The 26,778-nt window shown below is 35.3% G+C and overlaps 1 protein-coding gene across 2 annotated transcripts; it reads right to left on the minus strand.

Moving 5' to 3' along the window:
• Positions 1-329: 329 nt before the first annotated feature.
• Positions 330-26,741, minus strand: LOC123543736 (aarF domain-containing protein kinase 1-like). Of its 2 annotated transcripts, none has more exons than XM_045329814.2 (10): positions 26,671-26,741; positions 22,588-22,754; positions 16,159-16,242; positions 12,523-12,726; positions 10,867-11,025; positions 7,260-7,418; positions 5,969-6,085; positions 5,385-5,528; positions 3,971-4,168; positions 330-1,402 (listed from the first exon to the last, which is right to left on the minus strand). In XM_045329814.2, the coding sequence occupies exons 2-10, from the start codon at positions 22,726-22,728 to the stop codon at positions 1,046-1,048; spliced, it is 1,563 nt and encodes a 520-aa protein (XP_045185749.1). In that variant the 5' UTR covers positions 22,729-22,754; positions 26,671-26,741; the 3' UTR covers positions 330-1,045. The 2 variants fall into 2 exon arrangements, with proteins under 2 accessions (XP_045185749.1, XP_045185753.1); XM_045329818.2 differs by having other exon boundaries at positions 26,659-26,741.
• Positions 26,742-26,778: the final 37 nt, after the last annotated feature.

Below are 26,778 nucleotides of genomic sequence, written 5' to 3' on the forward strand. Positions count from 1 at the left end.
TAAAGACAGTATGTTTTAAATGTACCTGAACGTGGAAGAAAGTATGTTTTAAATGTACCTGAAAGTGGATGAAACACCTTTCACATGTTTCAAACTTCCTTACTTTAATGCCCAAAAAAGAAATCATGCACAGCTTAAAAACTATCTTACTGTGAAATCATTAATATTCGTGAGGGACTACTTTTTGTGGATTTCGTGCTTGAGTCAATCCACAAAATTCAATCCCAATGAACAAGTAAAAAAGTAAAATTCCCATTCATTTTATGTTCAAAAGTTGAAATCCACAAATTCATATCCCCACGAAATTGCCGTTTTGACACAAACCATGAAATTTCATGATTTCACAGTATTTAAACTGCTGTGAATTCATTTATTTTCATTGGGTAGAAATCTCATGGTTTTGACAAAAATCTGCTATTTCCAGAAGATATGAATCCATGGACTGCAACTTCTGAACATAAAGCCTTAGAATTTTACTTGTTTGCTGAGATATAATTTCATGCACTGACTCAACCACAAAATCCATAAAAATTAGTCCACCATGGATATCAATGATTTCACTGTATAAAACAAGCAACTACTATTTGATACCTGAATTATAATATCAACCACTGAACACTTAATGTAATAAAACAAAGTCTGCATACATAACATTCAAATTCTCATCTACAATATAAATAAATCACACAATACTTCATATGATTTTTGGACTGATAGAAATTTACTTTTTATCAGCAGGTTCACTTTTGATTTATTGTTAATCTTGAAAAGATAAAAATAATTTTGCTATTTATAATAATATTAAAGAAGAATCACTAGCTATCAGTCAAGTGTTTTTAACTTGACCAGGACTGTTGCCTATCAAACAAAATAGAAGTGTCTAGAAAATTTGCCAATCTACAGTAATGTTAGGCGCGTGGTTACAGCCAACTATTACAGGTGTATAAATGACCTGAATAATGCCAAGCCAATACTGACATGTAAAAAGAGTTTATTCAACCTAATCTGACACAAGCTGAAATTCGAACACCTAAATTCATAAACATCAGCTGGAAGTCAACTGCTTGTTCCTTGACAACCATCTCACTAAAACAGATGTCCGTAACCACAGTATAAATTCATATATCTCAATTCTAGCTAACTGAAACTGTGTGTAAACACGAGTCCGGAATGTCTGAAACAACCCATCACAATTATGTAACTTTTCTCTTCCTAGTGCACGTATACAACATTTGGACATGTTTATAAATGAAGAAGCATTCGCTCTTGTCTGTAAAGCAGCCTCGATTCCACGTAAGACATCATTGGTTTTCATTATGAGTAGCATCTGTCGAGGAATACTGTTCAGTACCTGAGATATCTCTATAAAATATGTGGCTGCATTGTCACGTAACTCCTGGTTCTGAAAAAATATAACATTTATAAGTATAGAAATGAAAGTAATGGACAGGGAACCACAGCTAAATATCTTACAATTACCTGTACAGATTCAGACACATTTCCTGTCAAAAACAGTTGAGACTTTTTGTCGAATATTTGTAATTTAATCAAAGTTCATGATTCTTCTCTGTTTTTAAGACTTCTGGTATCTCATTTATTTGAAGACAATGGCAAGTGAGAGGTCCTAACACTAGCCACTGCCTAATGTGTAAATCTTATGCAATCAGAATACTACTACCGGGTATAGGCAAACAATGTATTTTCATTTTTATATATTTTGCATGACACCCAATGGCTGAAAATGGAAAATATGTTTGTATTGTCATCTTGTACATGTTCAAACTGGATATGTTTCATACAAATTTGTGAATTTTTTTATTTTCTAGCGTCAAATCTGCGATAACTCAATTTCTTACAATTTTTCATTCCTACCAAACAGTTTTAAGGTCAATGCAGCATATATTAACTTTGAATTTTATCTTCTTTTACACTAACTTTAAAACATTTTACAAGCAAAATAAAGATGTGTCATTTTAAATATATCAAATACAAAATGTATACACACAATCAACCCCTTTGAAAAAAAGAGCTTTCAAATTGACAACTGTGTTGAAAAATCATCCTGCATTGTGCCTTGATTTTGAACAAGAGCTGTCCGTAAGACAGCCAAGCTCGACTATTCGAAATATTGTCACAGAAGCAGGAAATTATTACCCAAAATGTTAAATACCAAAAGAGTTTTAAGTTCGAAACGGGACATAATTTGATCAAAATGCATATCAGAGTTATGGGACTTGATGCTATCAACTAGTTTAATAACCCCGAAGAAACATGTTAAGTTTCAATTCAATATCTGCATTAGTTTTGGAGATAGTAACTTGCATGTAAAACTTTAACCAGAATTTTCTAAGTCCAAAAGGGGGCATAATTTGCTCAAAATACATGTTAAGAGTTATGGAACTTGACCCAGTGAGGTTGGTAACTGACCTAGAAAAAGAATAAATAAGTTTCAAAGCTATATGCCTTTTGGTAATAGCTGTATGTACTTGCACGCAAAACTTTAACCAGGATTTTCTAAGTCCAAATGGGGGCATAATTTGCCCAAAATACATGTCAGAGTTATGGGACTTGATTCTATCAACTAGTTTTATAACCCCGAAGACACATGTGAAGTTTCAATTTAATATCTGCATTGGTTTTGGAGATAGTAACTTGCATGTAAAACTTTAACCAGAATTTTCTAAGTCCAAAAGAGGGCATAATTTGCTCAAAATACATGTCAGAGTTATGGGACTTGGCCCAGTGAGGTAGGTAATTGATCTAGAAAAAGAAAAAATAAGTTTCAAATCAATACGCCTTTTAGTAATAGCTGTATGTACTTGCACGCAAAACTTTAACCAGAATTTCCTAAGTCCAAAAGGGGGCATAATTAGGCCAAAATACATGTCAGAGTTATGGGACTTGACCCAGTGAGGTAGGTAATTGATCTAAAAAAAGAAAAAATAAGTTTCAAATCTATATGCCTTTTAGTAATAGCTGTATGTACTTGCACGCAAAACTTTAACCAAAATTTTCTAAGTACAAAAGGGGGCATAATTTGGCCAAAATGAAAGTCAGAGTTATGGGACTTGGTGCTATCAACTAGTTTTATAACCCCGAAGACACATGTGAAGTTTCAATTCAATATCTGCATTAGTTTTGGAGATAGTAACTTGCATGTAAAACTTTAACCAGAATTTTCTAAGTCCAAAAGGGGGCATAATTTGCTCAAAATACATGTTAGAGTTATGGAACTTGACCCAGTGAGGTTGGTAATTGACCTAGAAAAAGAATAAATAAGTTTCAAAGCTATATGCCTTTAAATGATAGCTGTATGTACTTGCATGCAAAAACTTAACCAAGGTGTGACGCCGACGCCGACGCCAGGGTGAGTAGAATAGCTAGACTATTCTTTGAATAGTCGAGCTAAAAATGCTGCCATTCTAAAGATCTAAATCTGTCAAACAAAAAGTGTTTTTCCAGTCTGGCAGTTGTAACAGAAGAGTTTTTCATCATTTTTACCTTGTATATCACAAAGAGTTCATAGCAGATTGAAAAACATGATTTTCACTGTAAACCATCCATACCAGTACGCACGATTTCAATATTAAGCATTAGAAATTCTATGTTAAAGGTCTAAAATTATCTTGATATCAAACATTTTATTTGAAATATTCCCAATAAGTTTATGCATTTCCGATGTTTTTCAGTGTATGATTACTCAATTTTTCTATGGTCAGATCTTTAATATCTCAAACTTTCCGATCTGAGATGACTACTTTTTTTGTTCATATAAATAATATCTTCAAGTCAGCTTGTGAATTTTAAATATAAACTCTGGTCAAAATTAATCCAATTATTGCAAGAGTGATAGTCAGGTTCTTTTCTCTTAACAGCTAGTTCCTTTCTGTACAAATCCCTTCCTTTCACAATTCATAATACATTTTGTATAAATTCATATTTCTGTTCACATAGTATAATGTTCACTTACTTCTTGATCTGTGACCTCCTTCGTGTCTATTCCATGTGTCACTGCTTCCCATGAACGTGCTGTCAACATACAGGCAAACAGGGGGAACAACCTTCCTACATTCAGTTTCTTAGAATACTTCTCAATACCTTTCAGATTTGTCTGAATTAGTGACATCCACAATTTACAGTAGTTAATGCGGAAATCATCTGTCAATGTCTGAAATACAAGTTTGCATGGTGAGAGATTAAACATTTATAGAACAAATGCACAGGGATTTTTCTCTTATGTATGGGAAGGGGTTCTTCTCCTTTTCTGCATGGAAAAAATTGTGTTTAAGTCCTTTGAAAATGAAATTTTCATCTCAACTAAGAATTAATATATGGTTTGTAGCAATCTTCAGGAAAACATTTTTCAACATCTGTGTCTAATTCTGGATGACTTTTTTCAAATGTTACGTCTATATTGATGTAGATAGGGATGCAGATTCAATTCAATGGATGTTTTTGTATAATTCCAGTCTTTTAAAGTCTTACTTCTAAAAAAGACTAGCCTTAATTAGAATAGTTTCCATTATTAATGGTTTTTGAGCTCTGCCATTTTCAACAACATTTTAACCATGTAATGATAACTGATTTGACTGCAAACAAAACAAATACAATCAAAACTAGAGCATTCTCTGAAAATGCAGAGCTTCGATCAACTATGAAAACAAAAACTGTCAGAGGAGACAATGCAATAATCTATTTCAACACTGGATAGTAAAATAGGGCATATTTGAGGAAACTAGAGCTATTGCTGGTGTGATTAATACCCCTGCAATTCTGATTTTCGTTTTCTTGAGTGAAGTTTCTGAACTGACAAGATAAAGTCAAATAAGAAAAGAAATTATTTTATGGGTATAGATGCCTCACATCTTTGTAATCTCATCACTGGTATACCTCCCAACTAAGAACTCTCTGTTGGCATGATTATAACATCTGTTTGTCTGTTGTTGTTGGTTAAATATCATTTTCAGTAATATTTCAGTTATTTAAAAACAGCCAATTAACCTTAGCAATATTTTCTGGATATGTAATGGTACAGTTCTGTTCTCTGTAACTGACAACTTCTCAACATGAATAACAGGTGGAGGATAAATGACTTCAGAATTAATTTCAAATGTTAACTGAGGACATTTTCCTGGGCTCTCTATCTAACTTTCGGCTTGCATTCTTCATAGTCTTAAATAGTACTTAAATCGTGAGTTAACTATAAGGACATGTTAAACAGCTACCTAAATGATGCGGTTACAAATGGTAAAAAAAATCATATGTACAGGTATCTGATACTGTCCATGATCAAAGAGTACAATCTGGTTACTTTATTTGGTCTTATTAACTAGAGAGTTCCCAGGATAGAGGTCACAGTGAAAGAAACTGATTAACATATATACCTGATACAGCCCATGGTCAAGGAGAACTATCTGTGTGCCCTGTTTTGTCTTGTTGACTAGAACGTTCCCAGGATGAGGGTCACAGTGAACATAACCATTGACAAAGATCATCTCACTGTACAATTTACCTAAATCCCTCGATATCTGAAATTTTCAGTACACAGCAACATTATTTCATCCCATTCTAGCACAATAGTGTAAAATGAAAAATATAAACACTGAAAGTTTTAACTTTCAAACATGTTTAAAGCACCATTTTCAAAAACACAAGATTGGATTCTGAGACCAGTCTTTTACAACCTTAACACTGGGTGTTTAAAACGTCTAGCACAGTCATAATCAATGCCATGTGAAGATCAAGTATATAAGTTTTACTTGCACAACTGTGACAGCACAGTTGACAGTGTAGGTCCAGTCTGCAGATACTAGGTGCTGTCACCATGTTAATGCAGGTTTTATTACTTTATCATAAATCTGTATTCTGTTGCTTACCTATTAAATTAAGAGAGTGAAATCATCTACTTATGTTCGCAATATTTCATGTGGTTTCGGTTAGCAAGTATTTGAACATATTAAGAAAATACCTCATTGACATCAATATTGTGCTTTTTCATGTATTCTCTGTCATCAACTTTGCCTCCCTCACAATATTCCATAGTCAATACTCTCTCACTGGAGAACTCCCAGTACACTTTCGGGACCTGTGAGGAAAAAACAATATATTAATATAATTATTTATCAATCACAACTACCTCTTTTGCACCTTAACTGAAGCTGAAACTACCTGATAACTATACTAACCATATAGCTCTATAGTTGTATGTGAGACAATTGATTTACCATACGAAGTCCCTACTTGGTTAACTAATGTTTAGTAAAAACAACTCTTTTTACTAACTTAATTAACTACAACTGCAACTGTGATGTATAGAGAGAGTTTCAAACCAGAATGTCAAGGTGAAATGAGCGAGAGTTTCAAACCAGAATGTCAAGGTGTAAAGAAAGATTGTCAAACAAGAATGTCAACATGTAGATGTAGAAAGAGAGAGTTTCAAACCAGAATGTTAAGGTGTAATGGGCAAGAGTTCCAAACCAGAATGTCAAGGTGTAATGGGCAAGAGTTCCAAACCAGAATGTCAAGGTGTAATGGGCAAGAGTTCCAAACCAGAATGTCAAGGTGTAATGGGCAAGAGTTCCAAACCAGAATGTCAAGGTGCAATGGGCATGAGTTTCAAACCAGAATGTCAAGGTGTAATGGGCATGAGTTTCAAACCAGAATCTCAAGGTGTAAAGGGAGATTGTAAAACAAGAGTGTCAACATATAATGGAAGAGTTGAACCAGAATTTCAAGGTGTGGTGAGAGAGTCAAACCAAAACATCAAGGTGTGGGGGACAGTGTCAAACCTTAATGTCAAGGTGTCTCAGGAAAGTGCGAAACAAGAATGTCAAGATGTACAGGGAAAATGTTGAACCAAAATGACATGGTTTAGGGAGAGTATCAAACCAAAATGTCAAGGAGTGGAGAAAGTATTGAAACAGAACGTTAATGTGCAGGAGGAGAGTGTCAAGCCAGAATGTTATGGTATATGAGAGTGTTAAATCAGAATGACACAGTGCAGAGGGAGGGAATCAAACCAGAATGTTGGGCTGTAGGAAGAGTGCCAATCCAAATGTTACAGTGTAGTGTCGAACCGGAATGTTATACTTTTAAATACCAGTGAGAGCAGTTACTGTATCTAAACAAGACCTAAACAATCAGGTGCTAGTTGAAAAACAAGAATGCAGTCAAAAATATTGCAGAAACTTTCTCTACTATAATCGTATGTTGAAACTAAACAGGAAAGCTAAATGTCCCCAATACCTTCATGTCTTTACCTTTAAAAATTTAAAATGGCTATACATTTTAGCAGCTCTCTCACAATGTTCCCCTTCCTTTATAAAATCTAACTCTTTAGGAAGATTTTTCTTGGTTTCTTCAGCTAACCAAACATACTGGAAGTCTGGGAAGATCCAGGCTACACGATTTATCAGGAACTGAAATAAACATAAAAAGTACAATAAGCAATCAGATTTAAAATTCAATATGCCAAGTTAACTCCGTAGGAAGAACACCTATCAAGTGGTTCACAGTTTGATCCTTGAATACGACAATAGCTCCAGGACCATGACAGAAGACATTATTTCTGACTCTTTGAACCGCTTATTAATGTGAGAAAGTTGGCAGTTACTTCTGGTGAACAGGTAAATACCAGTATAGAATCAGGGAAAACTGCTTACCAGTAGATTAAATGACTGCCATTACATATCATATTAAGTCAAGTGGTGAAACCATGGGTGAAACATACAGAATAAACAAACTGCCCAGAATGCAACAATTATTTCAGATGTCAAAAGATTTCATCAATCAGGGGTTCCACTAGACCTGAAAACCCAAGAGTCCCAGGACCCTTGGGCCCAAATTTTGAAGGGTCCTTTTCCAAAATACAGGAGTCCTGTCCCAACACGTCCATATAATTGACTATATTTTTTTTATTTAGTAATACGTAGATCTTTACCTAAGAAAACAATAAACCAAAGATCATGTTACAGCATAATAAAAAATGTCAGTTTCAGGTCATATAGTCTCATATTGTAAACTAATATTTATCAAAATTCATGTTATTTTGATTAGGTTTTTCTTCTATATTTCATTTAATTTTTAATAACAGAACAGTGCTATAACACTCTATAAAAATGTATCCAAAATGTACTATCCGGATACTGGCACACTTTCGGAATGTTATTTATCATTAAAAACTGCATTGAAAGTCAGTTTTTTTAAGGAATTTTGGAAATATGCATATGACATCGGGTGTAATTAGACTCATGAACGGACATTCTAAATTTATTTTTGCTTTCAGAATTCATCAAAATTTGTGAAGTTTCTTGTTGAAATTACGGTATGATCACTAAACAATGGTCTAATTTAAAGTTGGCATGAAAAAAATCTTGCAGGGCACTTTTCACATGCTCGGTAATCAGCTGCTTAGGATAATTTAATAATTGGCGCCTTTTTTGACAGTACACAGGATCAATACTCTTTATCAATTAATTTCAACACTTCATTGGTTCTTCTTACCTATGTGCACTCACCGTGACGTAACTTGCTGATAAAAAAATCAGCGAGGCATGTCTACAGGAGAAAGGGCGGGATTTAGCAGAAGATCAAAGGCAGGAGGGCCTGACCGCGAGTGTTTATTTTGGAATACACGTGTCTATCGTGGAAATAGTTTTACTGAAGGAAATGAATGATAAGAGAAAGGATTATCAAAGGAAAATGCCTCCGGGTCCCTGAGGACGCACAGGCAAGTATCATGCCGGGTCCTTTGAGCGTCTTTTGAAAATCTCCCGGGTCCGGACCCGGGGTCCCGGGTCAAATGGAACCCCTGATCAATGAAAAAGAAAAGAGCATTAAAATTTCTGATACATGTTGGTAACTTCTTAAGTTGGAAAAGGTATCTAACCAAAAATGGCAATCAGAGCCAGAACAAAACTGCAATTAGAGCAAAGGAGTCTAATATCGACCCTCTTCTATTATCGACCCCCCACCCTTAATTGATACTTAATCACATTTATTACTAGAAATCATGTGATCATGTCATTCACTGTCATTTTTACGTCACAAATTTTCTTCATGCGCCATTTTGAATGTTTACATACAGTGTGACTGCATGAGATAAATTTCAGTGCCAACCACTACATCGTCCGTTAAGGTAGGTATCTTTCTGTTAAATCAAATTTACCGTTTTTATGGATCGAATCAGTTTAATTTTGTATTTAATCCTACTATACACATATAGAAGCCATTTCTATCAGCCATTTTTGTAGTCTCTTGCAACTTCTGGAAAGATTATGTGGGGGTCGATAATAGCAGATTGAAAATATGACCTTCTGCTATTATCGACCCCAATTAATTAAATTTATATAATTTCTTGTTGCTTTGAGAAAAGCACTTAATTCATAACTTTAACATGTCCAAAACATTGTGGAATGATACTTATTCACTTGGTATTGATTACATTTTACTCGGACTTTATCATAGACTCTCAGTGTAAAATCTCAAACTTTTAACTAAAATAAAGGTATTAAATCAATATAAAATTTCAATGAAACTTCAAAGTTTTGTTGTTTGTAGCATCATCTGAAGCATGTGCAGTGAAAAATCTTGATTTTATTTCTAAAATAGTGTGATATTTATTTCTAAAGTCACTATTATGTTCTTGTAAATATACTTTGTTGTACCAAAGTGGAAACTGGCAGGTACTCTAAAATGCAGCTCTCTGATTGGTCAGTTAGAAACCCTAATGTTCTGTGATGACTCATGATAAAGTTATGAATGCACATTTTAGTTGATCACAAGGATTAAAAATCTCCTAAAATAAAAAGAAAAAAAGCGCAGAGTCTCTGGAAGTTCGTCATAGTCTGATGTTTCTATCATTTATGATGATAGTGACAGTTATGACGATTTTGACGATTCCTCTGATGGACAAAATGATGATGGACAGTGCAGACAACTTAGACTAATGTCAGGGGTGTGGTCAGTCTAATGGGAAGCCAAATGAGTGAAAAGGCTGTGATGAATGCCCAGGATGGTGGCACATTAAATGTACTAAGCAACCAGAACTTCACTTGTTGACTCCAGAGGACTTAAAAAAGTTAATTTTAAATGTATAAAAATTGAATGCTAAAAATGTTGTTAAGGCTGTAGATAATAATGGATAATCAACTTTGTTTGAATGTTTGAATTATTTATATCTTTGTATGAGGCTAAGTTATATTACAAATACTATTATCTACATTTACAATTTTTATCAAAAAGAAACAAAATTGAAATCTATGAGGGGTGATAGTATGAACGACCAAATTTGCTTAAATTCATAAAAATAATTCTGAATTAAATATATATATTCCATGTAAATTGGTAAAAATATGCATTTGTTTTATGCTCGTATCAGTAATTTCAAATTGCATTTTTGACATAAAGGACAATAAATCTTATAATTAATGTTACATACATTGGTTTTCTTCTATTGCACACGTGTCTAACGTGCTTAAAAAAAACAGAAATAAAAAGGGGGGTCGATAAAGCAGGAAGGTGCGGGTGTATTTGAATAGGCTACGAAATGTTCACTGAAGAAATAATGTAGAGAAACTTATTAAATGAAATGGTCCAACACAGGAGTTTGGTCCTTTGGTTTGAAATCTCCCTGTGACGTTGTCTCAAATGAACCCCTTGTCTATGAAAAGAAAGGTAAAATATTCGGTAATTATGGTCTTAAGGGGTTCGAAAATTGCCATCACCCAAACCTGCAATACTAATGCATAGTTCTAGCTAAATATATTTTGCTATAATGTATTATGTATTTCTATATTTTCAAGTTTTAAGAAAGTTTATGAGTATTGAAGTACTCAAATTTTCATGTTCAGACTTCTTTTGTATTACCTCCATTGTTCTAATATCCACATATGAATGAGCTTTTACTTTAGGGTGTTGGATTTTCACAGCAAGAACTTGACCATCCTTTGTTGTGGCTTTATGGACTTGAGCCAGAGATGCTGTACCCAAAGGTTCGCGAGAAAATGTAACAAACACATCATCTACCTGTTTGGAGAGGAAATAAAAAGTTGTTCAAGAAAAAGAGCAAAGTCCAGAATAGTTCCGAGTTATCACTCTGACATAATTTTTATCAACAGGCCATATATAACCATAATTAAATAAACACTGAAAGCAAGCTCTGTTGCCCCTTATTATAGTAGTACAAGACTCCATTATGTTTCTGTCTCTCTTTCCGGGCTTTTATGCTGGGACCTTTCTTTGCCATGGAAAGCAGTTCATTACAATAAATTTTAACACTTTTAAGATCATCTTTTATATAAACAACGAAGGATTTTACTGTGAATTGTCTAGTCTCTTGAAACACATTTCGCAAAATGACCTAATTAATTTTAGTGCCAAGGGAAGTAATGCATTCATTTATGCATAAAACAGGGATTCCACACTAGTATTCCTTCCTGATGTAATTCAAACATGTTAGGATGGAAACAGATTTTAGTTTCGCATGCTTTGTTGGCAAATGAAATTTTTGTTCAGATGCATCATACTTAATCACTCAGGCTTTCGGCCTTTGTGAGTAGATTATGATATGATATTAGATATGCATCTGAACTCAAAACTGTGCTTTACTTGCCTACAAATCATGCAAAACTAACATCTAATTCCAAATCAATGATAACTTTTCACAAAAGTGCCATTCATTTTCAATCTTACTTAGGAAACAGCTAAAACAAAGTCCAAATATTGTTTTGTTGATAAAATTAAATAACTGAGCCCTTTCCCATCACAAAATGCACAGTTCTGTCTTTTTATATGGATGCCCTGTTCAGACATTAATTTTGAGAACATTAAATTTCGTGGTTTCAGCAATATCTGGCATGAACACACTTCTATCTGATCAACTCAATCCTTAACTGGGTGCTTTATTTTGCAGGACCCAATAATAATCTATCATTCTAAAGGTCTCAGAAAGTGGTGGAAGTAGATTATTAAAATACCTCTGAAAATGTCAAATTTATGAGCAAAAATGTATATTTCCAATTTAAAATTACATGTAAAAATAAACTAACAGTTTTTTTATTATCAGAAGGAACAGAAAATGTTCAGGACATCCACAACAGAATATGGGAAAGCAACTGTACTGGCAGAGAAAAAAAAAGTTTTTTTCTATTTTGAACCAGCTTTTAATTGGCCAGAATAATCTTAATATATCACTGGTCAAAAAAGAACTGTAAAGTTGCCAAGTGCTTGCTGGGATCAGATTTTGTGGACTGATGGAAGCGTGAAATTAATGAAAATTAGATCTCCATAAATATCAATGATTTCACAGTAGCCCAATGCATCTTTAACTGGTCAGACTTTTAAGATCTGCATCCACATGTCTCTAATCAATCAGACAGAACTTTTACCTACTTCTTTCCATATTCTGTGTTATCCTAAGCTTTCAAAAGCACCATTTAAACAGATATAAAACAGCAATTATTATCTTTTCCATGAATAATATGTCTAAAAGGCTCCATAAGCAAAAATCTAATTTTTAAATACCTTTTTACCTATATCTTCCTCAAATACTCGGAACAGGTCTTCAACTGAAGATTGTGGAGCATCACTATGGAGGACCTTCATGGTGGTTACATATTCTTGTGGCAGGAGATATTCTAAGGTACCAAGGTGCTGACCCACTTTGATAAATGCACCGCCATTTTTACAGCACATTGCTCTCAACTTTAATGCTGACCTTGTGTGGATCTGAAATAAAATGTAATACTATTCATACAGAATTTTTATCAGCAAAAAAGCAGTAGATCCTAAGCTGCATAGCCATAATTTTAAAACTCTTTTTTAAACATTAATAAAAAAAAAAAAAATTAAAATGCAAGAACTTCTAGATTTCCATTTTTAACAGTATTTAGTTCTGGTGGTTTGTTAGCCTTAACCAGTGTTCTTGGATTTCAACAAGAAATCTATAAATAACTAAGTTCTTAAGCAACAAGAATCACGGTACTTGACAACTTGACACTGCTCACAAATGCTAGAGCAGGTGAAAGCATCGCTGCTTCTACAGGTTGTGTCATTGATGGTGGGTTTAATTAAATAATTGGAACCACTTTGAGAAATTGAAGTTTTATGGGGGATTGCCGTGTACAGACAACTTTTTATGGAAATCGGGAAGCAGGTAGCATGTGACAGTTATGTTTCCGATACAAATTACCATCTCGTTTTTGAGAAAAGCAATATGTATTTTGCCTGAGCTTATTCAGATCATACAGCAGATGGGCAAAACAAAGCTGAGTGTCAAGCTTCACCATCCTGCAAATACCAAGGGCATGATGAGTCTGTGTATATATATCAAATCTTTCCTTTCAGAACTGGGTAAAAACACTGTGACTTGGAAAGCTCATATCCCTTGTTCTGGATTTTCTCAATCCATTGTCGCACATACTCGATGGCCTGAGAGGCTCTTGCGAACAGTGTGATCACACAAGTTTATCTTGCACATTATGATATGTGTATTGTGTCATGCGACACCTACAGGTATTGAAAGCGAATAGAAAAAATATCAAAAACCAGTGTCCTCAGTTATTGGTAAGACAAACTTTCTGAAGCCGAACTATTGTAAAACTTAGATTAAGAATTGCAGTCATTTATCTCCAGCTGTATCGTGGCATGGCAGGTCGCTTCAGTTGGAAAATCACGTTCATTTATTCGAACTGGGATTATTTTCTCTAACAAACAATATTCATTACCAAACATTACCATTAGTAAAATCATTGATGCTTACTTCAAAGCAAGGTATGAAAACCAGCATTGGAGCACAAAAACTGTCATAAATTTTAACATTTTTCAGCCAATTTTGATGTTTTTGTTTCAGCATCAAGTATTGTTGTTTTTATTTTCTTTACAGTTTTGGCGTACTATTTTGATTAGCGATGAGCTGAGTTCCCCCACCCCCAACCTAACAAAAAAGAAAGAAAAACGAAAAAAAGAAATGGCATAAAAATCATTGTTTTGGCTTTCCGAAGAAAAGGAACGAAACAAGACAAAAAAAAAAAAAAAAACGTAAAAACATGAAACTTCCCTTAAAACGATACTGTTCACAAATTTTATGTGGAAAAGAAGCAAATTATGAAGTTATCGAATGTTAAGTATCTTGTTAATTTTATATTTTCAGATGGATGTGCAGTCAGTGTATATTAAGAAAATGATTTAGAACTCCTTATGGTCAGACGTAAACTTTATGTGTACAATCAGTGCACAGACCTAAATCATATTTGAACGACAAAGAGTGAGTAAAGTACGTTAATATTTTTGTAGAATTTCAGAAATAATTAAAACAAGTTAAGTCCCTTTTTGGACAAATTTTTCGAAAGATCTCAACTTCATTGGTTCTTTTCCACACAAAACTTGGGAACAGTAGTTTTAAATATTCTTCGTTCGTATTTAAATATCTTGACCTAACAGTGAATTTGGTGCTGATGTACTGTTACAGAAAAACATGGCGCGGGATGAGCCAAAGAAGTTTCATGCTTTTACGATTTTTTGCTTGTTTTTGCGTTCCTTTTTTTTGAACGCTGGAACGCAGTAACAGCGATTCTCACCAATTACTTATTTCTTTTGTTTTCTTTTTTTTTTCGGGGGGGGGGGGGGGGGGGGGGGGGGGGGGAGGGGTGAGGGATTCAGCTCACCGCTTATAAAAAAAAGTACGCCCGGACTGTAAAGAAAAAACACTCGATGCTGAAACAAAAGCAAAAAAATTGGTTGAAAAATGACAAAATTTATGACAGTTTGTGTGCTCCAATGTTGGTTTTCATACCTTGCTTTGAACTAAGTATCAATAATTGTTACAAATGGAAATGTTTGGTAATTGAATATTGTTATTTTAGGAGAAATAATCCCAGTTCGATATAAAATGACGTGATTTTCTCAACTGAAAGGGATCTGACCCCATCCCACAAAACAGCGAGGAAAAATATTGCAAACTTCTCAAAATAGCTATTAATATTACAAAGTTCGGGTTCAGAAAATTTTGTCTTACACAATAACTGGAGGAACAACATTGTTATTGATTTTTTATTGTACTTTAATACATGTTAGTTGGTCGAAATTACACGTACTACTGACTACGATAGTATTCAAGATGACTGCGCCTCTCGCGATGCCTGCGGCACCATCGAGATGCCTGCGGCACTGGACTGAAAAGTCGGCAGAACGAGGGGTTATGCCTTTTTCTTGACATATATTTTATCTCAATCGATCAGATATCATGTCTTTTTATATATTACTACAGAAATACATCATTCCTTTTTCTGCAGGATGTGAAATGGCTCGGAATATGCACTGCTTTTGTAATTTTCACGTTACTGTATCCGATGAAAAACACGCGCAAAATAACAATAATACATATTTCTTCACAAACTGGGCATGGATTTGTCGGCAAGACATAACTACATCCCGCTGCTTTCCCCGATTTCTAAAAAGTGTTTACTGTAACAAGACAATAACCAAAAACATTCAATTTTACTCACCGTGCTCGTTATTTTTGTAAACATCCTGCGCAATGCCTGCGCCGTCGGAAGCGCGATGCCTTCATTTCAGTGCGGCACATTATGTGCCGCAGGCAACGTTTCATACCCGTGTGTTAAGTTCCTTCAGAAGACTAACAGGTGGAATGATTAATTTTTCACAAGTAAACTTTTGACAACTTGACACTTGCCTCACAAGAATGCTGTAGAGCAATTCTGGTGATAAGCTATCAAGTGGTTCATTTAAAAGGTTTTTCAATTTTTTTAGATATGGTGGTCTCTAAGTTAAATCAATTGGAACCATTTGAAAATTGAAAAGCTTTTAGCGGGGACCTTGCCAGGATGCTACAGACCAACTTTGTGTAATGCTGGTCAATAGTTTCAGAGGAAAAGATGTTTAAGCTAAAATGTTAATGACAGATAGCAACTGCTTTCACAGATACATAACTTACCCTGAATCTTTGGTTTAGGTGAGCTAAAAAGCAAAATAAAGAGTTATGGAACCTGAGCTTACATGTCAGATCATCACAGCAGATTGGTGCCAACAAAAAGCTGAGTGCAATAGCTCTACCTATCCTTCAAATATCCAAGTCAGAAAGACGTCTGATGTTATAATATCAAATTCTTTCCTTTCAAGGATACTGATAAAGTGAACTACCTGTGACTTGACAATCTCATATTCTTTTGATTCTGGATCTATATTCCTCAAATTCCATTTGTAATCAGCAACAATACTAACAGCCTGAAAATATGTAAGAGCTCTTGCAAACAGTTGTTTAAATTTCACATCAAATTTATAATTAACAGGCACAGTTCATGATATGTGTATGGTCACTGCACACACAGGTCAACGTGCACAAGCTGGAATCAGACAGACCAAATATGCACAAAAACCATGTACCCCTCAAGTTGAGAATCATAAGTCAAACATTTCTGAAGTTTTCAAGCAGAAACTGAATTGCTAAACGACATTCAGATTACCAGAAACATCACATAGTACATCCATCTGATCACCCTGCACTGACAGTAAACATGACCTTTGACTAAGATAGCTCAAAATCAAGAGTGATCAATGGTGAATGATCTTACTCTACTGACAGTCATTGTGACCTTAACCTTTGACACAATGACCCCAAAAACACTTTCCATGAGCAATATGCCTGTCAAGTTTAAGGGTCCTAGGTCATGTCATAAATTTACAAAATACTGAGTGGAAAAGGTTAAATGTACTACCACTCACTGTGACCTTATTCTTGATCCAATGACTCCAATATCAGTTGGAGTCATCTACTGCCCACTGGCAGTGGGCCTGCAATGTGAGGGTTGCAGGCCACATCATTCTCAAAACATAAAGAGAAAATGGTTTTTGTTCTAACAGTCAGTGTGAATCAAATTCATTCAGTAAAAACAGACAGTGAAAATGCATCAAAACTGCAACTGAACTTCTAAGCAGAAAGTCGGCATTATTCATGAAATATTGGTGCCTGATTTATGGACCTTGTGTCATAAAATGTGGATGACAATGTAGCTCAACTTTTTAAGTTTTATGCAGATTCATCTAATAACAACAGGGGAAAAATGAAAGTGCATCAAAACAATAACCAAGCAATAGACGATGATGTGCATTCAGAGCTTGATGAAAGGGTGAGTAGTCAGTAGGATAGCTCTCCAGATACTCCATACTGTTGTGCTTAAAATGGTCCTAGTATAAGCTAGATACTGCATTAATATGAAAATCAAAAGCGCTCAAAGCGCTGGTGGTGGCTGCTAATCAATGTTTAAAATATTACAAAGAAAGCGACAACTAAGAAATTGTTAATATATACCATAAGAACTTTTTTTTTTGCATTTTTTTTTAATATTCGGCTTTGGTTTCAAAATTAATCCTTTTTCACTGCCAGTCATTGTTTACATACACACCGATTCAGTCTTTAACGAATAGTTTTGATCCTTTTTGATTATTTGTGACGAAAACTACAACATAAATTATATCAAAGATGTTTTACTATGAATAAATAATATAAGCCTTTTCTCCAAATCATTCAGCTTTTAAGATTTCTTTTTAAAGCTTTTTGGCAGTGTCTGTCATGAATTATTATTATATATTTAGTCCGTATCAGATAGCTGTGGTTTTCATGAGACTTTTGTGAAAGAAAACAACACAAACATGCACCACAAATGCACTTCAGAATGTCAGTTCTGCAGCCACTGTATTTTAGAGGTGCATTAAATCTGTTATACTCAAAAGTTCGCTAGACATAACAGCAGGCTTCGCAAAAATGCTGGACATTAAGTCAGACAAACTTACAACTTTAGTCAGACCAAGAAAAAAGTCGAAAATATGTAACTGGCGAAACGAAACCATTTTAATTTTTATACATATATTTGTATCCAGATATATTGAGGCGCACCATATGAAAAACCAGCATAGTGCGTTTGCGACCAGCATGGATCCAGACCAGCCTGTGCATCTGCGCAGTCTGGTCTGAATCCATGCTGTTAGCTTTCAAAGCCTATTGCAACTAGAGAAACCGTTAGCGAACAGCAAGGATCCTGACCAGAGTGGTGTGCGGATCCGCAGTTTGATCTGGGTCCATGCTGGTCACAAATGCACTATGTTGTTTTTCTCATGGTGCGACTCGAATGAATTTAGCTGAAGTGAGCAGAATCTGTCTTGAAACAATTCAATTTTTAAGTTGGTCAAATCTGTTATCCGACCACTTGCTACAGTCCGACAGATTGCCGTTTCAAAAAGGCGAGTATTAGTATCATAGCTGCGCCCACTTTCACGGGCTAACAAGTTGATGAAATCGTGATACAATAGCACCACTTAGTCAAAGCGAGCTTGCAACACTTCTCAGCTTGGGTGACCTGTGGGTTTCCACGTTGATAATTCGTGTTTTGTCAGACGAAATTATACCGAATACATGTGTATCTATGCATACATATAGTATCTTATATTGTACATTTGCTGAAGGAAGATTATCCGTGAGGGAATATTATTTAGAAAACATACATGTCTTTGATTCTCACGGCAGGTCACATTGCAAACAAAATCGAATGAATTTTAAATGAATGTTCTTTTATTTTTGTTCACTTTCGTGTTGCTAAGCATGTTTTAGTACATTTTGTTCTTGAAATAACGATGAACTGTACATGTTCAAGTTATATCAATAAAGTACTGTCCTGTTCACAAATCATCTCACTAAATTTGCGCTAATTAGTGTTAATTGGCAGTATCAACGCCTGAGGAAATCCATATCACTGCTGATTATCGATTTTCTATAAATAGCCTAATTAACATGTGGTCAAATTTTTGCGTGCTTGAAACGAAAACAAGAAAATGTTTGGAAACTTTTCCGTTGAAATTCCGTTTCTATTTTTAGCCGCGGATTATTACTAGCAGAAGTCATTGTTCTTTATCAAATAAAGCCTTAAATTTCGGGAGTTATACATGTGACACTGCGGTTAGGAAACATTTTTGAATTGTCAGTCTCAATTCCCAGGCTAGGTTTCTGTATGTATAAGCTACCTTTTGCTACGTTATAAGCTACGTGACCTCTGGGGCGGTACTATGCAATAGCTAATCAATATAATCGCTCCAGTTCAGGTGACATGAGGTCATCGTTTATTCACGTGACCATAAATTTGCATATTTGTATTCATACACGTGGTTGTTTTAATTAAAACGTTGACTTCAGTTTGTATGGATTTTAGTCGCCGAATTTACATTGAAAATGGTATTAAGGCATATATTGTAGCTTTGCATATTCTGCACGTTGTGTAGATAATTGTTTACCTGGAAAGCTTGGAACTATTTTTGGTTGTGTTGTTAGGATGGTCTTAAGAACTGACAAGATTTCTCAAACGGAGTATTCTTTTTGACACTGGTGGCAGCAGCCACCAAAAACACAACTAGATTAGAACTGTCACAGGAGTGACTCATACCCCCACCATACGGTCTTGTCACAGAAGAATGGCAACCATAAGTAATCTTAAAAATACTTAGAATAATATAAAAATGTCAAAAAAGCTTAATACTTAAAAAGAAGTTTGCTCGTCTTTGGAGTACTTCATCCTGGGCTTCCACATATAAGTAATACTATATAGGGGAAGAAACTCAGTACAAAAGTTAAAAAAAAAGGTTACTTCCCTTTGGCTCTAAGCCAATCAGAATGAGATATAGCGAAAATACATCAAAATTAACCTTAAATTCTAAGTTAAAGGGGACATAATTCAAGAAAAATTGGTGTCAAAGTTATGCACTTTGTGTCACATGATGTTGGTGATGAGGTGGAACATCTTTTTTAAGTTTAAATCAAATCCATTTAGTAGTAACTGAGATACAGTGAATATACATCAAAATTAACCTTAAATTCTAAGTAAAAAGGGGCATAATTCATGAAAAATTGGTGTCAGAGTTATGCACCTTGTGTCACATGATGTGGGTGATGAGGTGGAACATCTATTTTAAGTTTGAATCAAATCCATTTGGTAATAACTGAGATATAGTGACAATACATCAAAATCAACCTTAAATTTAAAGTAAAAAGGGGACATAATTCATAAAATATTGGTGTCAGAGTTAAGCACCTTATGTCACATGATGTGGGTGATGAGGTGGAACAACCATTTTAAGTTTGAATCAAATCCATTTAGTAACTAGAAAATGCTTTTGTAAAAAAGCGCATGTCTCCCCCAATGCAAAGTCCTATAGGCAAAAGTCAATAGGGGTCAGAAGCAAAAATCAAAGAGACACTGGTTGGCTGCAATAGGGATCATCTACTTGGCATGTCCAGTCATCCCGCTAAATTTCAACACTCTTGGCCTAGTGGTTCTCAAGTCACTGTTCAGGCTCCTGTGACCTTGACCTTTGATCAAGTGACCTCAAAATAAATAGGGGTCATCTACTCTGCATGTCCAGGGTTTTTTCTAGCTAATTTGGGAACATAGCCAATACCCCCACAATTGGGAATTTTGATGCGTAAATGTTCCAAATTGGGAAATGTTTAGTCCCATAGGATAAAGTAAGGATGTGTTTAAGCACTTTCTCATGCACTTGTTTCACTTTGTACAACCTCTTTAACATATTTCCATTACAAAATTGTCTATAATTTGGTCAATAGTTGTGCAATTTTGATGAAATTTTTTTCAGAATGTAGATTGGGAATTTTTGTACTCATTTTGGGAAAAATACATACTTTTTGGCATTGGGAATATAGACGAATAACGGCTATAAAAACGGCCGAAAAAAAACCCTGATGTCCAATCATCCTATTAAGTTTCAACATTGTAGGTCAAGTGGTTCTCAAGTTATTTCCAAAAAATGATTTTACATGAACAGGCCACTGTGACCTTGACCTTTAACAGACTGACCCCAAAATCAATAGGGGTCATCTACTCTGCATGTTCAATCATCCTATGAAGTTTCAACATTCTGCGTCAAGTGGTTCTCAAGTTATTGATCAGAACTGGTTATCAATGTTCAGGCCCCTGTGACCTTGACCTTTAACGGAGTGGCCCCAAAAACAAGGGGTCATTTACTCTGCATGAACAATCATCCTATGAAGTTTCAACATTCTGGGTCGAGAGGTTCTCAAGTTATTGATTGGAAATGGTTTTCCATATTCAGGCCCCTGTGGCCTTGACCTTTAACAGAGTGACCCTAAAATCGTTAGGGGTCATCTACTCTGCATGACCATTCATCCTATGAAGTTTCATCATTCTGGGTCAAGTGGTTCTCAAGTTACTGACCTGAAATGGTTTTCAATGTTCGGGCCCCTGTGACCTTGACCTTTCACAGAGTTACCCCAAAATCGATAGGGGTCATCTACTCTGCATGACCAATCATCCTATGAAGTTTCAACATTCTGGGTCGAGTGGTTCTCAAGTTATTGACCGGAAATGGTTTTCCATGTTCAGGCCCCTGTGACCTTGACCTTTAATGGAGTGACCCCAAAATCGATAGGGGTCAATTACTCTTTATGACCAATCATCCTATGAAGTTTCAACATTCTGGGTCAAGTGGTTCTCTAGTTATTGATCGGAAATGGTTTTCCATGTTCAGGCCCCTGTGACCTTGACCTTTGACGGAGTGACCCCAAAAGCAATAGGGGTCAATTACTCTTTATGACCAATCATCCTATGAAGTTTCAACATTCGGGGTCAAGTGGTTCTCTAGTTATTGATCGGAAATGGTTTTCAATGTTCAGGCCCCTGTGACCTTGACCTTTGACGGAGTGACCCCAAAATCAATAGGGGTCATCTACTCTTCATGACCAATCATCCTATGAAGTTTCAACACTCGGGGTCAAGTGGTTCTCTAGTTATTGATCGGAAATGGTTTTCAATGTTCAGGCCCCTGTGACCTTGACCTTTGACGGAATGACCCCAAAAACGATAGGGGTCGTCTACTCCAGCAGCCCTATAACCCTATGAAGTTTGAAGGTTCTAGGTCAAATGGTTCTCCAGTTATTGCTCGGAAATGAAGTGTGATGTACGGACGGACAGACGGACGGACAGGGCAAAAACAATATGTCTCCCGGAAATGAAGTGTGATGTACGGACGGACGGACGGACAGACGGAGGACAGGGCAAAAACAATATGTCTCCCCAATAATAACTAAGATATAGTGAAAATACAACAAAATTAAATTCTAAGTAAAAGAGGACATAATTCATGAAAACTTGGTGTCAGAGTTATGCACCTTGTATTAGATAAGGTGGAACATCTATTTTAAGTTTGAATCAAATCCATTTAGTAATAACTGAGATAATAGATTTCGGGACAGGATGGGACGCGACAAAACTGACTCCTATATACCCCCCTCCAAACATGTTTGGTGGGGGTATAACAACAACTAAAGGCTTAATGATTTGACAGGGGTCACCCTTTCAGCCACATGGTCTGTCAAACTTTTAACTTAAAGTGATATACATTTTTGTGAGCTTCACTGTTTGGTTTAAAGACTTCATATTAAAATGAAAACCGGAGTCAGTACCACAGTTTAACTTTTTCACAAACTGCAGAATTACCACTATTACATTAACTTACAGAGCACATATAAAATATTCTATATTAACTTACAGCAGCTGCTGCCCTGCCAAATCTGACAGCACCTACTGTTGACATTTCCCAATCATTCTTACGTAGCATGTACACAGAACCTCCAACCAGGGCACCAACACTACCATACTTCAGTGCTTGTCTCACTTTCTGAACAATCATAGTTACCCTTGTGGATGTATGCTTACCTGGAAAGTGTAAATGACTGCTTTTAAAGGAAATTTTTTAAATAAATATTATCAAAGAGTACAAAAGTTATCTTTCAATTACTAATCATGAATAACTTTACAAGTCCTTAAGATCTGGAAAATCCATAGATACCAGGGGTGCAGCTATAAAATGCCTGCTAGAGGGTCTGAAGACTATTTTATATCTGTGATGGGAGAATACATAACAAACAAGAGCTCCATGTGCAGATGGAAAAGCTTGTCTGATAATAGTCTGACACAAATTCAATGCAAAACAGTAAAACCCTGCTGTCACAAGGTGATGAGCAAAATGTTAATATTTCAAGTAAATTAAAAAGTGGACTAAAGGAAGTAGTATACCATGAAATCTGACAGAGTCAGATCATGTAAGAATTTGCAACACCATTTACAACAAACTAAATGTTTTTATATTCATTCTGGTGAAAATTACATGTATGATTTGATGCTGATTTTTTTCAAATGATGCAATAATGAATAAATTACTTGAGCAATGTTACAAAACATTATGTACAGTATTACAATGACACCTAGATGTCAAGTGTCAGTAACTGTGAAAAACTTGTAGCTTTTATCTCAAAAGTATGTAATTTCTGAGTAATTTTGTTCCTTGAGTACCAGAAGCCAAATACACCAGTCATTTTGTAATAGTTATAGTGTGTTTTAGAGTGTGTTACCAGGATATATCAGAGCTAGGGGTACATCGAGCGTATTTTTCTCTGCACATATTGTCGAGGCCGGTTTCTCTGCACATATTGTCGCGGCCGGTAGGCCAAGACAGATATGTGCAGAGAAAAATACCGAGATGTACCCCTAGCTCTGATATATCCTCGTAACACCCGAGCATTACATATTATAACTATTTTATTGAATAGTTTTATCATTAAAATTTATATATTATTTTCATTTAAATTTGATTATTATTTTTACACTTTTGATTCCCTTTCTGCGCCTCGCTGACTGAAACACGAAAACTTCTGTTTGAGAAAATGTATTCCTCAGATAAAAGTATCCAACAGATTTCTGCACTGGTTTTAAATCTGCATTTCATTGGCCATTCTAGCATAAAACTGCTGTTTTTTCACTTTTCGGGGGTGTTTTAACAGGAGAGAAAATGTGTGTTAACAGAGAGATTCTCGCGCTCACGTGCTGTTATAACACCTTTTTATATATGCGCGTTTTGTGGCGAAGCGTAAACGTATATGTCCAAAACAGATAATTCAAAAGGAAATGACGACACCGTGAAAAAACAACGTAGACTTAACTGCACATTTCATGGAAATTTAACGACGTTGAGGGAAAATATAGTCATTTACCTGGTTTTTACGTGTTAATGCTAGAATAGCATTAGTGCATGTTATTTTCGTGTTATAACATATTCAGAATCTCTCTGGATTCTGCAGATGTTATAACATGAAAAAACATGCGTTATCCCTACAAACATATTGTAAAACTTGTTGTTTCTTTTGTAAAAAAAAAACAAAGAAAAAGAAACATTTGAGAAAACTCAGAATTTCATATACTAGTATTTCATGTATTTCTGAATTTGGCAATAACTATCGAGTCTGAAACCTTCTTTTACTTTATAAATGTAGGTGTTTGAGATAATTCTTTCTCTGTGAACTGTAAATTTGAGCTAAAATCATCTTTTCTTTGAAAGGAAAAAATTATACTCCCTCAATAGGACCTGGCCACGGTAAGAGAAAAAGTGTTGCGATATGTATCGGAACAGTTTTACTGTGCTGATATTATATCACAACAGTTTCTTTCTAATGAAACTCCATAGATATTTCCGTGTTGATATATATCGTAACAGTTTTGTAAAATATCAGCAAAGATTTTGTAGTAATAATGTGTGTTACCATGTTTAACATACTGTAAGATCAAAGGAAAATTGCCGCACTATGCAATAAGACAGCGATATTTGTTCACAAAAAAACAGAGTCATTGATTGAAAATATGTGAAGTACTTTACAATTTAGACAAGACTTTCAGTAGCTGTACAGTGACCTTCAAATGTTTAATTCTGATCAATGGTGAACTTTTTACGAGATAATTTAAAAGCGTTTAATTGATTTAATTAGGAAACAGGGGAGTTATCAATGTGGCGATGTTCTCTCAAAAACAAGTACGCCATGGACTTAAGGCGTTTTGAATTGAACTTTCATCCCTAAGAAGGAAACCTACAGTTTGATTTGTGTTACCAATTTAGGCAGGTGTCTAACAAGATATCATATGAAATTACCACACCATTATATTTTGCCAAAGTGACAGATTCTAATAGTGCATTTTACAGGTATTATTGTGAGATGACACAATGTTTCCTTCTTCTGACTTGAATACCTTCACAACAATGGAAGAACTGGAAACCACTTGTCAGCCTCCCACTGTTCTAATGAAGTTCTAAGGTAAAGCCTAAAGGTAAAGTTTCTTATTTAACGTGGGTTAGGTCAACAAAAGTCCCCACCTGGAATGGATGGAACAACTTATTTCCAATCAAGTCCATGGTAGGCGTCATATTTACCATCCCAACATTCAGTCTATGCCAATACTGCTGTAAATCACCCAGCACTTGTCACTGGATATCAGCCGCAACCCAGGGCCTCCGCTGTCGATCGCCAATGTCGCCATTTGCGATAATTTTAAGAATTTGGCACTAAATTTTGCGAACTGGCGAAAATAAGTGGCGCATAGTTTTTTTTCCTCGGCATTTGTTTTTTCCGTAGTGATATAAGCGTACCAATAATTGGTTCCCGATACACATGTTTACCTAGACGCTGGTAGTGAATAAAATCAATAACCAGTCTAGGCAGTGTTGACAATTCGACTATTGAAGTTGGTTGACACTTTGAGAAGATAATTGCGTAATAATGTGTGAACTGATGATTAACCAGTAATCAAAACATCTGCCAGCTTGTATGTTTGACCTCTGCTGAGAATTCACCAAAATTAACGCCGAATACGGTGTACTTTATGTGTTGTGATTTTTTACGAAAAAAAAAAAAGATCGACATGTTTGAGGCATGCAGTTGTATGACTGACGAATTTTAAATAAGTACGAATTTGTTAGTTTTTGCAAAATAATTTTGTAATTCCTCAGTTTTCATAAAAGATTTTAACGATGGATCCGAAAACAAAAACACATCGACCTCAATTTGTATCCTGGACCTGGTTAATTTCTTTGAAATGTTCAGAAGCTGGAAGATATCACTTGCTACCATGGCTTCTTAAAAATCATTAGACAAGTGTTCAACTCGACCTTTTAGAATAGAAAAAAATCCGAATTTTCTTTTTCTGAAAATAAATGAGTCCTGAAAAATTGGTAATTCTGACCAAAGAGCTATAAAAATAAAAATTACTTCTACAATAAACTAATGCACCTTCAAAACTTGTTATTATTCCTAATGAAATTATTTACAATATTTTATTTCTCTATGCACACTATGACAGCCAATTAAGAGAAATAAAAGTGGCTCAGAACTTTGGCTCAAAAATGGCTCTAAAGTGGCTCCAACTTTTTCAAATTGGCGAAAAGGTTGGCGACAAGTATGAAAAACCCAGAGGAGGCCCTGCAACCGGAATAGAACCCGGACTGCTGGCGTTGTAGTCGGTAACAAGTCAACTCGTCCCCCAGTCAACTCGTCCCCACAGTCACTTTAAATCGTTGTAGTCAAACCTGCTAACCACTTTGCCACTGACTTGCCACAGACAGAAGGTCATGATTGTACCACTAAGTGACTTACTTAGACCTGCTTATGTAACTTGTAACTGGTGCCCTTTAGTTATGATAATTTGTTCAACAATGAGATTAACTTAACTCTCCACCTGAACATGTAAAGCAAAGTAAAATTATTTATATGTCAGCTTATTCAAAATTTGTCCTCACATTTTGGCTTACCACATGCAATTAACTGTAACTGTCAAATGACTGCAAATTCAGCTCAAGGGCGCAGCCATCTTAGGTCCAAGATACAGTGGTTTGCTACGGTAATTTCCGCCTATTTCC

This window comes from Mercenaria mercenaria, chromosome 1 (assembly GCF_021730395.1).
Source record: "Mercenaria mercenaria strain notata chromosome 1, MADL_Memer_1, whole genome shotgun sequence".
Lineage (NCBI taxonomy): Eukaryota > Metazoa > Mollusca > Bivalvia > Venerida > Veneridae > Mercenaria > Mercenaria mercenaria.